Genomic DNA, 12,753 nt, shown 5'->3' on the forward strand with positions numbered 1-12,753 from the left:
GAACATTGGACATAATGTTCAAAGTTCAATGCATAAACTATGTTTGCCATTCCAAACACTTGCAGATAAGACATAAATATTAAATACGTATTGTATCAAATATAACGTTTATATTAAAAGCATGAAACGACACCTGTCGCAGTCTCGATTGTCCTTAGTTGTAGTCGAATTTCACGATGCTGGTAAGAGTAGTTTGGGATGCATGCTCGTAGCCACAGTCAGTGTGATTTATAATATACTCATTTTACTCATCTGTAGCCTGTAGATTCGACATCCTACTACCTTGTGTGTGTTTGAGTCAATTCGTATCAATTCTTATGGAGGTTGAGGGTCTTGCAGGAAATTGTTGTCAAACTCCCCCAACAGACCACCCATTCAAAGGTGTCAAACTTCGGAGTGAAAAGAGGCGGGGTCGCAGGGGTGTAGGTACCTATGGGTTTAGCGAAGTGCGGGTAGGTGAAGCATGAAGTGTGACCCAGCCAATCTGCTCGAAGGGATGGTCTTTTGGGGTTTCCTAAGGGGAGGAGGCTTATCAGAAAGCCATTTGTTCCTACGAGTTCGAATCGCGATGAAGCCAGTGTAAAAAGACTGTAGCCTGCGGTAGTGCGGTCCGTTGTGGAGTGGATTTGAGGTTTTAAAAAAAATACAGACTCTAAAACATTTATTTTATTTTCATGACTGACTAGAATTTGTTATTATTATTATTATTATTTGGTTTTTTGCTTTAGAAATACACGTACTTTTATTCTGCTGTTCATCTTGCCAAGACAGAGTTTACTGGGACCAAAACAGCCAGGATGTCAGATTTTTCTGTGAATGACCATCTTGAGGGAATATTGTCGGACTTTGAAGGTAGGTCCATAGTCCTGCTACCGTTACATTTGTTACTGTTGGAGCCTACTTACTACTTCTTCTGCAGTGGGATACATCATTTTGGACAGTAAAAATATGGGCAGTGATCATTAAATTTGTGTTGGAAACATTTGGAACAACATACTATAATGTGTAACAAAGGGAAACCTGTAGCTACGAGACTGATTAAGTCGATTTCGTCATCAATCGAATCAATCACTATACTCTCACAACCATCTTTCAGAACAATTATTCCGCCCTACACTTATTTCAGTTTGTTATGCATGCATTTAACTAATCGCCTCCACTATGCTAGTTACAATAGCTATAGCCTAAACCGCAGGTTAAAGCATGTGCCAGCAAGGAAAGTTTGTGCTTGGTATAATAGCTTAAGGCTTAAGTCACATGCAAACGTGCAGCTGTAACGTCGAATATACTGTCTGTAGGACAGTAACAGCCAGGCTTGGTATTCCCAGGTTATCGTTTCTAGACTGGATATGATCAATTAAAAATCGGTAAAATGTCTACAACATTGACTGGCGAATAGGCTCTATTCTATCACTCCCAAAATTGACTTGCGTGGTTGGAGCCCACGCTTACCCCCCAACAAGGCTAGTTGAAGGACTTTCTTCCTGTATAATGTATGTATTATTGCATACTCTGTCAAGGATTAAACCTTATCCAATGAATCTACTACTATTAGTAGTTGAAGCATAATTATTCAGCCAGTTTTCTTGTTAGAATATGTCCATTCATGCTTATCTTATTGGAATTGTAGTAAGAGGAACATGAACACATTCAAAGTTCCTCAACCCCCCAAATGCACGCGCCCCTTAAATTGAGTGAGATTTGTGTGTTGTCTCTGAATGGTTGTTTACCATTAAAGGCCACAATTGGCAGTGATGGCTGGTTACTTTTTCCTCTTGTATTAAGTTGCATTGTGCTGAAAATACTGATATAAACCTAAAAATACATAAAGACACAAGAGAACTGACAATCATTCAGTAACAAGGTGCATGCTATTTGTGGCACTTTGGGATTTAGCTGATGTAAATCTGAAATCTGAATACTTGCATCCTATATTCCATCTTTGTGTCGGCAGCCATTTACCCTCCCCCTGCCAAATGGTTGAGGCTAAGCAAGGTGGACTTAGTTGGCACTTGGTTGGCAGACCAAGTTGCTGCTGAAGGTGGTGTTGGTGGGCCAGTAGGGGTGACCTTCCCTCTGGTCAAATAAACCCCAATGCCCCAGTGCAGTGATGGGGATGCTGTGCTGTAGGAGACATCTTCCATGAGAGATGTTAAACTGTGGTCTTCACTTGCTGTGGTCATTAAAGATCCCACAACACTTATTGCAAGAAATAGGGGTTTCTTGGGATCCTGGCTAAATTCTGAACCTGCCAGTTTAATGGGTACAAAATTGTTTTGTTCCTCTCCATGTCAGCTAATGCGTGGTGATAATTCTAGAACAAAATGGATGTTGTGCATCCACCAGGTGGGTGCTAAGTATTGGTGGTGGATGAGGTGATCATTGCACATGGAGTGTGAGAAGTGTAATTTAAATCTAATAGAATCCCTCTAAGTTGCCATCCTAACAGTATATTTAGTTTCTGTACATCTTTTTAATGTCATGTATCACTGTTATTTATGTGTGAGAAAATTGGTAGAAGGGAGAATTCACTAGAAATACTGGCAGGAAAAAATAAAAGGTTTTGAAGGAATTCAACTATTCTGTCCATTGACACTTTCTCAGTGAAATACATTCCTGGCTGATGGCCTAACAGATTATAGCATGGATATGTTGAATAATTATACATTCTGGAAGAAGGAAAGCAGGCTTTACATGAGTTATTTTCATGCTTATATGTACAATAGGAAGAGCTCAGCATTGACATGTTCAGTGTGATTTAATCTTGCCTGGTCACACAGGTGTGAATTTCATAAGTATAAAAAAAGAAAATTGGCAAGGAGAGGAGTATGGAATTTGTGCAGCTTTTGCAGGAAGATGCAGGCTTTACAGCATTGTAGCTCTAATCCTGTCTCCCCTCATTTTAAGAAGCCCATTGAATGTATCAATAATTATTAGTGTGGTGCGGGACATTTAATCCAGCCCCAAGCAATAATTCCTGGCCTACTACTGCTATAGAAAAATGTAACAAAACTGTGATCATGATCAGTTTGGACTCCCAATATGAATCAAAGATTCAAATTCAAAGTATTCTTCATGATGTCCTGTCTTGAAAGAGCATTGTTGCACAAGAACCTTTGTGCTACTGTCGAGCACAGTGACCTCTTTGATGTCCCCGGCATTGCCTTTAAGTGAAATGGCATATCATCGACTGTGACCTGTGATCAGAAAGAACTGTGTTATTCTTTCCTTTTCCATCCGGAATCAGAATTGCGGGAACTAACTCTCAACAGTATTCTTTCCCCCTGCCTGTCTTCTAATGTGACCAAAGACTTAAAGGCTGGATTTAAGTGGTCAATTTGATGTGACAGCCTCAAATAGAATTTGGTGAAAGCACACAATTGATTTCCATGGCTTTTGAAAGCAGCTGTGCCAGTCCTGTAATGTTTAGTGTTCTGCTTTTCTCAGTGGCAAGTTAAAGTGCATGAGGTTCAAATAGTTTATCTTCAAAAAAATATTATTTGACTTGTAAAAAAAAGTGTAGATTAATTCATTTAAAGCATGCCGCCTTTGTTTGTTCCTTCTTGAACAAGACCATGGGGTTCATTAACAAATATTGTAAAGCCCCACAATAAGCCAGATTGAAGACATGCAGAATTATACAGAGTTCTTGCTAAAGCTGAGAGGCACAACCTAAGCTTGGCCCATTCCAGTCTTTTGTGTGGGGATTTGTGTTTTTCTTGCTAGTGACAGTGCCATGCTGTTTTTAAATCCTTACCCATTCAAACCCAATAAACTCATAGTTGAACGAGGTGTGTAAGTTGCTTGTTCGTTGCCAACAAAAAATATTCAGGGGCCTGTTCCTCTATCCCTGAAAAAAGATGGAGCTAAGGCTGTACTAAGACTGAAGTTCAAGAGCAGGCAAAGGGTTGGGTTGCCAAATGACTCTCGATCTCTGGGTAGGAAAGGTTGGGGTGGAGGGGGGCGGGGTGGGACAAGAATAGCTGACTGCATGGAGGACGGGACAGTTGTAAAGAAGCTGGGCTGGGCACTTGGCCTTCTGAAATCCAAGGCAACCTTAGTTTGGGGCCTCACTTGATCTTGGAAATGCAATCCTGTTCTCATGGTGGCCTCACCAGTGATCTGGTTACACTGGCAGCACTGGAAGAAGAGCATTTTTCATGCTGACAACTGGCACAGAATAAAAATAAAGGCTTGGGTTACGAGCCCTTCGCCACATTCTTTCAGTCTGTTGCATTCCAGTTGGCTTTAAAGCATCAGGCTGAGGGCAGCTGATCCTATAGGCACTGAGAATGGGAGGGCCACTGGGGGAGGGGTGGAGCAAAGCGGAATTAAGGTCTTAATCTGTACTTTCACTGTCATTGTGTTAGTTTATTTTAGGTTTGTAGTATTTGTAGTATTTGTGATGGTTTCATTGCTTGGTCAACTGCAATTGACCAAACAATGTTCTTCGTGAACGTGCTGGCGGCACACAGGAAAGAGTGTTTAGATTTTGGTCCATGACTTATGCAACTTTTCAAATTTGAAACGTGAAGCCGCTGCTAAATTGTTTGACTGTACAAAAAAAACAAACTGGAATTTGAGAGCAAAGCAGTCAATTAAAATGTATTGGCATGGCTAAAGCTGGGAAATGGTGCTGAACTAAACACACTAGTTCTTCTTCTGCCATCAACTGTTGTGTACTCTGCGTTTTCTGTTATTTGGAAGGATCAAATATAGCAAATTAGAAAAACAGTCTGAGGTGTGGAGTCAGGTTGAGGGTCTCCGGGCCTCAGGCACGGACTAAGGTGTTCTTCTATCTGTGGCAATAGCACTGTAAAAGATAGCTTGGAATTCTGGATCCAGATGTCCGTGCATACAGAGGAAGTTTCCACAGGTAATCAGCACACACCTGATGTTCCCTGTGCTGCTGATGGGGCCGTCACTAAATACCTGCGTGGAATGTGGGGACTGAACAGGGAGAGGTCTTCTGGGACAAGTCCTTGCTTGCTCCGCAGGACTGTACACTCAGGAGACAGAACACCCGGTCTCATAATCTGTGGAAGGAGAGGTAGTTGGTAGTTCATCAAGGACTGTGGTGTTTGCAAGTACTGTTCACTACTATGTCCAGTAACAAAAATCTAATGAGATGCTGAGAATTATTACTGAAGATGTCAGCAAATCTCCAGAGAATAGTTGTGTCTGAAGTGGGTGATTGTTTATGGCTAGACTGGGGCATGCTCTACTCTCACTAGTGTTAGAGACTCCCTTCCAAATTGCCTTGGGGTTTTCAGCTCCTAATAGATTAAATCAGTCCCTGTGATCCCTAAGTCAGAGACTGCATATAGTTCATATACCATGAACAATATATATTAGGTTTCAGATCATACAAAACATTGGAAAACAAATGCATTGCATGATTCTTTCATTATTCTACCCTTCAGGACCAAAGCCACCATATGTCTTTGTGAGCTGACCCTGTCACCATACTTTGTTTGCCAATGGCTGACATTTGAAATTTGCTGTTGAAGAGTTTCAGAACCCTACAACGTGAGATTGTCTTAGTGTGGTTGCCAAGTGACAAGAATGTTCTTTCCTGCCGAAATTGTGTATGGTACTCTGCAATCACAGTTCTTAAAAGCATGGCTAGCCCTTGATCATTACAGTTGTTTATCTGTGATGAATTAAAGGAAGCCAGAGAGTGGACAAAACAGTAGGATAAAATAGGTTAGACTTCCTGTTGAACAGGAGCAAACAGTAGATAGGCCAAGCTTGAAATGTTGCATAAGTAAATACACTGTTCATTTTCCTGATTGGAGATTTGGAAAAAGCTCACAGGTTCTTTATCATTTTCAAAAGGCAGTGTACTGCCATGTGAAAACTGAGAGGGTTAAGGATTTGAGATTATGTGTGTAAGTTTTATTTGGGAAGCAGAGTCAGTGTGCATAGCTGAGGCAGTAATGCTTTTTAGCTAATTTGAATGGAAGCCAGTGGCTGCCTGACACTGGCCTTTCTTTAACTATGGGAGGGCAAGCTCAAACTTGTGTTTTTGACTTTGATAAAGGTGACTTGGCTCAGTTGCGCAATTTAAATTGGTAGGTTCACTTGGGCTAACTGAAGTTGCATCTTTGTGTAACTAAACAAGCTGTAATGATCTTTCCTACCAGGATTATAGTAGCAGGTTTTATATTTATTTATTTCATCTGAATGCTGTATTTTTAAATAAGAAATTGTCCTTGCACTGAAAGTAAAATAAGCTACAATGCATTTAATTCAACACACAGTGGTTTGTGAAGGGAGGCAGCATAGTGTAGTGGTTAAATAACTGTTTCTCCCCTTTTCCTTCAGTTTGTAAGTCAGGCTTGCACTTAATAGGCAGACTTGCAGGTGCCTGATTGACCAGTGGGGGTCTCTAGAGAAAGAGGCGATGTGAATCTCTGCAAGCTGTAATCCAACCCTAGGTGAAGCTATTGCCAATTACTGTACGTGTTGTGGGGTTATTGGCTATAGTCAGCAATGGTACAGGCATGCAAACAGTACCTTAGACAGATGAGCCACTCAGCAGCCTATTATTTATCTATTTATCTAGCACTCATTTATCTATTGACATCTATTTTTGGGATGTTACTGTTAACATACCGTTGAGATTCATGAACCGACCAGCTATAAAACATAAAATAAAATATCTTGCTTTGTAAAGATACCTACTTTGCAGTTTCATTTGACTCCATACACTGGAAATGTGTGTGTAAACACGCATGAGAGTGAAGTAAGTATTGGGCTCACCATGCTACCGGTTCCAAAGTTTTCAATGACTTGCAACTGTCATAACAAAAAGTAATGGGGGCGGTCTTACCTCCACACACAGATGAGCGATGCACTGAGGACACACTGATTGTCGTTGTGGAATTCCGGGTCAGTGCAAAAGCTGCAGTAATCTGACCCATCCACCCACTCAACCCCCAAAGACACCCTTTTTGTGAATTGCTCTTTTGTTCAGAGGGAAGAGCTGCCATTTCCACCAAAGGTACACAGATGAAGGGCTGTATTTGCCTATAGACTTTACTCCCAGGTTCCGGAATGCAGGCACCAACGAAGTCTTGCAAAGCACGTGTTAGAATATTTCATGTTATTTAGCTGTGTTGTATTGAACCCTACTCTCCCCAATGTTTCCTATGTCCCAAAACAGGCTGTTCTTACTAGAAGACTCTGAATTGGCTCTGAAACATTTTTAACTCATGTTTGACGCCATCTCCAGACATGTGGTTATTGTTAAGATTTGAAAATGCTCCCAAATGCAAATTCTGGTGATCTTCATACCTGTTCTCCTCCCTCAGTTCCACAGTCTGATCCCAGGCACATTTCATGCAGCTTGTTTGTATAGGAAAGCATGTTTGAAATTAGCAGGAGCCAATATATGGATTGTTTATGCACAGGCTGTGCATGTTAACTGTAAGAATGTGAGGTTTGCTATCCTTTATTATTCTGGCTTCAATCATTATTGTAGGGAATTCTGGGAAAACCTCTTCAAATCATTCATCACCTTTTCAGTAGCTCCCTGAGAGATAGGACTAGATCACCTGGTAACATACAAACACAGGATGTGAACCAATAACAGTTACAACATTGGTGTGACAACCCAGAGGATTAAAGTACACTAAACAGGGGGAAGTTGACCCTGAAAAGAAGAAAAAAGATTTAATGGAGGGGTGTAGTAAAAGTGGTGAATCCAGACCTGTTTTACACCATGGTTATATATGGCACGAGAATGCAAATGGTTAGATTCATTAACTCTGATAATGGGATTCTGGCTGCTTTTGCTTTTTGAACTCCTGCCCTCATGTTTATTATGCAACATTGTTGAGTGTTCACGGATGAATGCAGAAACACATTAACAGTATGCATACACTTCATGAAGTCATTCATTTTGGCTGTGGAAAATTACAATTCCTCTGTATCTGGAAGTCAGCCTGCGCACATATTTGTTTATTAAAACATAAACCAAAATCAAATGCATGCAAGCACAATGTACAACAAATATAGTTCAACTCGTTGCTCTGCACTGCCTAGGATCCATAAGATAGAATATACAGAATATACAGTACCTTTTGTATATTACCAACCCCCTCATTCTGCTGACAGTCAACCCATGTGAAACAATAGGTCCTTCTTTACCAACAGAGCAGTGTTAGATGTTTCTGCCTCTGTCCCACACTGTCTAGCTTTGACTGGTCTCTGATGTTGCTCTAATCATCCTGCAATGCCCTGTCTGTGGCTCTTAAGCTGGTCACTCCTGCATTTCAGGCATACCTTCCAGTGCACCGAGTGTTCTATCCGTTAGACATTAATACAATATGTCAGTGTTGGGACATTCTAACATGAAGAAAATAATGATAATAACCTATCTATTGAACATGTTATATTGACTGTATTGTTTGATGTCTTTAAACAAACGTATTTGCTCTCCTAGCAGTACCGCTGTCTTGTTTCAGACAGACTAAGCTGCGGGACCACAACATATCTTTTGGTGATGTCATGTAGACCTCAAAGGAAGATCAAATGGACAGAGTTATAATTATCACTTGAGTTTAACAATATGTCTGGTAGACATGCACTGAATTGTGACCTTGTCGGCATTTACAGAGAAGGGTCATATCTCAGGGCATCTGTAACAAAATGCTGTATCTGGAAGATGATGGTTGATTTATTATTGTGGAGTTTTCAAAGGCGTGCATTTTTTGAAGGATCCCTGTAAACACTGCAATATATTTTCAGTAACAAATATTCTGTAGCTCTGAAACCTTTTCAATTTTTTCTGACTCACTGTCTGTGTCTTGAGTCAAACAAATGACCAGTTATGGAATTCTGGTTTTCTGATGCAGGTCTGAATCAGCTTAGCAGTCATATGTAGAGCACACTGCAAGTCAGCACACTCCCAGGACTTGGGACAAGCAACTGGATAATATGAATTAGTGAAATGAATTATATTTAATCGGTTTCAGAATGTACAGATAAATATATTTTACATTAGAACACAAACAAGCAGTCAATTTACTATATTGTTAACATTTCTTTCTTTTCCTTCACAGCGCTGAAAAGATCCTTCGATATTGAGGATGTGGACGACATCCCTACTTTCTCTCCCACAGCCAGCCTCAATTCACCCTTCAGCCCTGGCCCCATCTTAAACAAGACCAATGAAGGGAGAGGACAAGCAACACGCATGTCCCCCTCCTACCAATCACGGATCAGTATTGGCTCGAGCCCCGCCCAGAGTCCAGTGATTAAAAACAAAATGAATACCAGCTTATCCTTTACCCGTGGCACCATGGCAATGACCAAAGCTAATGGGAACATGGGTCCAGGAATCACCAGGGTCTCATCATTCCAGAGCAAATTCAACCCAAATGGCTTCAATTCTTGCTCCAGTCCTGGGAGTGATAATGACAGCCTACACAGCTCTTCCTCCAGCCTGGAGTATCAGGCCTCATCCAAATTGAGCTCCTATGCCAGCCCTCCCCAGAGCCCAATGGGCATGAGTGACTATAAAGCCCTGCGTTTGGGGAGTCCTGCACTGAAGAAGTTCTCCTCCCATGGTAACATGTTTCATTCAGAAGTGAGTCCACCCTTGGTCATTGCTGCCGAGCCCATCGGCATCAACCATGTGTCCATGCCGTCGCTGGATCTCCACATTGCAGAGAACAGGACCATCAGGAGCCCAGTCTCTCCGGGTCTTCGATATGGAAACTCAGGAGTTTCCTGGGGCTCATCTCCTCAACAGCCGAAACCCACTGGCCTTGTAAAGGAACCATCTTTTTCATCTAGCCACCAGTCCCCTAAACCAAAGGAGTCAGTCCGTCTCAACAAGTTCCCCCTGGACCTGGACAGTCTTGTGGCTCACCTTCAAGAAACTCCTATGGAACCCCTACCCTTCGTTCCCAAGCCACCTCCAAGGTCCAGCCTCAAACTGAGCAGCCTTTCTGGCTCTGTCAGCCCTTCAGCATCGACCAACAGTCTGGACAGCGCAGACACGGCGTCCACCCATGAGCGCATTGAAAATGCAGAGTCCATGTCTCCCCCTGAATCCATTCCTGTCCCTAGTGTCAGCGAGTCTCCCGTTCCTCTCTCTCCAGCACAGACCCCACAGCTCAAGCTTGCATCACAACCACAGGTGGTACAGCTTAGCCCGGTGGCCTCCCCTCTGCCCAGTCCCATTGGTATTGTCAGTGACCCTGAGCAGGAAGTGGCAATGGTAAAGGAGAGCGTGGGGTCCATACTGCAGAGGATTGCCTCCATCTCAAGAGCTGAAAACCCAGCCCCCAGACCCAGGGAAAATTACTACTGTAACAGAGTGGAGAAAGAGGTGCCACCAGTGCAACACCTGAAGTTCAAGAAGGAAGAGGGTAAGAACTGTTTCTGAATAACTCTCTTTAAGTCTATTTAAGTTTAAAATAAACATACCTCAGGACAAGACAATTTAGGTTTTTCTAAGGCAGGTTTTGTCAACGGTAGCTTTGATGAAAGACATGGTGATTAAAACATTTTCCCACTAATTGTAAGATTCTACCATGAAGACATAATATTTGTTGATTCAAAAGTGAGTGTGAAGCAATAGAGGCGCTTGCTGGGAAGTACACTTATGTAATCCGATACACAATTTTGTATCTGGTATGACGCTCACACATCGCTTTCCACATCTTACAAATAGAACTAAATGTAAGGAATTCCAGGCATACAGTTTTGGCAAATCATTGACTCCTGGCAATCATAACAGTGCGGTGGATCTCATTGTTGCTGCATTTTCAGTAATCCGATCCCCAAGGGCTATTAGGCTAAGTACATTTGTGCTGTGGAGCCAATCTGATCTGTCATAAGTTTTGCGACAAGACTGAGGCTGACTGTGGAAGGAAGCTGTGTTGGAAAACCTGATGCTTTGAGTTCAATGGGTGGAAATCTGACTGAACTCAAGCACCTCAAGTTATTGCAGATTGAGTTCATTGTAATCTATCCCAATGGCACCTTGTAAAAATCCAGCCCTGTCCAGCAAATAGTAATCACTCATTAGTGCTTGGGTTTATTGGAAAAGTAAACAGTACTTTTCAGCAAGAGCAATCATATAGCATCCATATGTGTGGTGCTTTCTTTTACCAAAGGAAATGGTTATCAAAGAGCAAGGAGAATCACTTGGAATCAACTTCACAAACAAGCCACTCCAAATCTGTCAGCAAGTCGTTTATGAAACCATTAAAGTGAGGGATTACATGACACTATTTTATAAACCTAATATCCCCCTGTCACTTAAGGTAGAAAATACAGTTGCAAGTAACAAGTTGAAAAAATTAGGTTCTATTTTAACAGAACCTACGTTTTTTTCATTCCACTATGAAAACAGAGCCATAACTTTGGTAAAAGTTGACAGGGTGCTATTTTTATGCAGCATGTACTTTATCAAGGTTTTATCAGAGATACCAAGGAGTGCTGTATCCCTCAACTTGGTCTTGTAAAGTATTGTTTATTGCAGTGGCTGCAACTCTTCTCTGCAGCCAAATAGCTGGATGTTGTGGCCTGAGACATTAATACTCCATCACAGAGATGCTGATTTTGGTATTATTTCATGAATTTTTACTTGTTGGAGCGTGAGCATCTTGAAGTATGTATGAATATCTTCTGTTGCTGTATTTGAACAGTTAGTCATTTACAGTGCATCCGGAAAGTATTCACAGCGCTTCACTTTTCCCCCATTTTGTTATGTTACAGCCTTATTCCAAAATGGAATAAATTCATTTTTTTCCTCAAAATTCTACACACAACACCCCATAATGACAACATGAAAGAAGTTTTTTGAAATGTTTGCAAATTTAAAACTAAGAAATCACATGTACATAAGTATTCACAGCCTTTGCCATGAAGCTCAAAATTTAGCTCAGGTGCATCCTGTTTCCACTGATCAACCTTGAGATGTTCCTACAGCTTAATTGGAGTCCAGCTGTGGTAAATTCAGTTGATTGGACATGATTTGGAAAGGCACACGCCTGTCTATATAAGTTCCCACAGTTGACAGTGCATGTCGAAGCACAAACCAAGCATGAAGTCAAAGGAATTGTCTGTAGACCTCCGAGACAGGATTTTCTCGAGGCACAAATCTGGGGAAGGGTACAAAAAAATTTCTGCTGCTTTGAATGTCCCAATGAGTACAGTGGCCTCCATCATCCATAAATGGAAGAATTTCGGAACCAACAGGACTCTTCCTAGAGCTGGCCGCCCGTCTAAACTGAGCAATCGGGGGAGAAGGGCCTTAGTCAGGGAGGTGACCAACAACCCGATGGTCATTCTGTCAGAGCTCCAGCGTTCCTCTGTGGAGAGAGGAGAACCTTCCAGAAGGACAACCATCTCTGCAGCAATCCACCAATCAGGCCTGTATGGTAGAGTGGCCAGACGGAAGCCACTCCTTAGTAAAAGGCACATGGCAGCCCGCCTGAAGTTTGCCAAAAGGCACCTGAAGGACTCTCAGACCATGAGAAACAAAATTCTCTGGTCTGATGAGACAAAGATTGAACTCCTTGGCGTGAATGCCAGGCATCATGTTTGGAGGAAACCAGGCACTGCTCATCACCTGGCCAATACCATCCCTACAGTGAAGCATTGTGGTGGCAGCATCATGCTGTGGGGATGTTTTTCAGCGGCAGGAACTGGGAGACTAGTCAGGATTGAGGGAAAGATGAATGCAGCAATGTACAGAGAGATCCTGGATGAAAACCTGCTCCAGAGCGCTCT

At 42.0% G+C, this 12,753-nt stretch overlaps 1 protein-coding gene across 3 annotated transcripts in view; it reads left to right on the forward strand.

Moving 5' to 3' along the window:
• Window positions 1–706: 706 nt before the first annotated feature.
• Window positions 707–12,753, forward strand: part of LOC133114191 (neuronal-specific septin-3-like) — a 66,651-nt gene continuing 54,604 nt past the window's right edge. The window contains exons 1-2 of one of the 3 annotated variants that reach the window (XR_009705529.1): window positions 707–852; window positions 9,069–10,382. Coding sequence is in view for 2 of the 3 variants with exons in the window: in XM_061223371.1 (XP_061079355.1) it covers window positions 798–852; window positions 9,069–10,382 (1,369 nt within the window). In the remaining variant the exon portion in view is untranslated. The remainder of the gene's footprint in view (window positions 853–9,068; window positions 10,383–12,753) is intronic. The other 2 variants (XM_061223371.1, XM_061223363.1) reach the window with 2 other exon arrangements.

Source organism: Conger conger, chromosome 2, assembly GCF_963514075.1.
Source record: "Conger conger chromosome 2, fConCon1.1, whole genome shotgun sequence".
In the NCBI taxonomy this organism is placed as follows: Eukaryota; Metazoa; Chordata; class Actinopteri; order Anguilliformes; family Congridae; genus Conger; species Conger conger.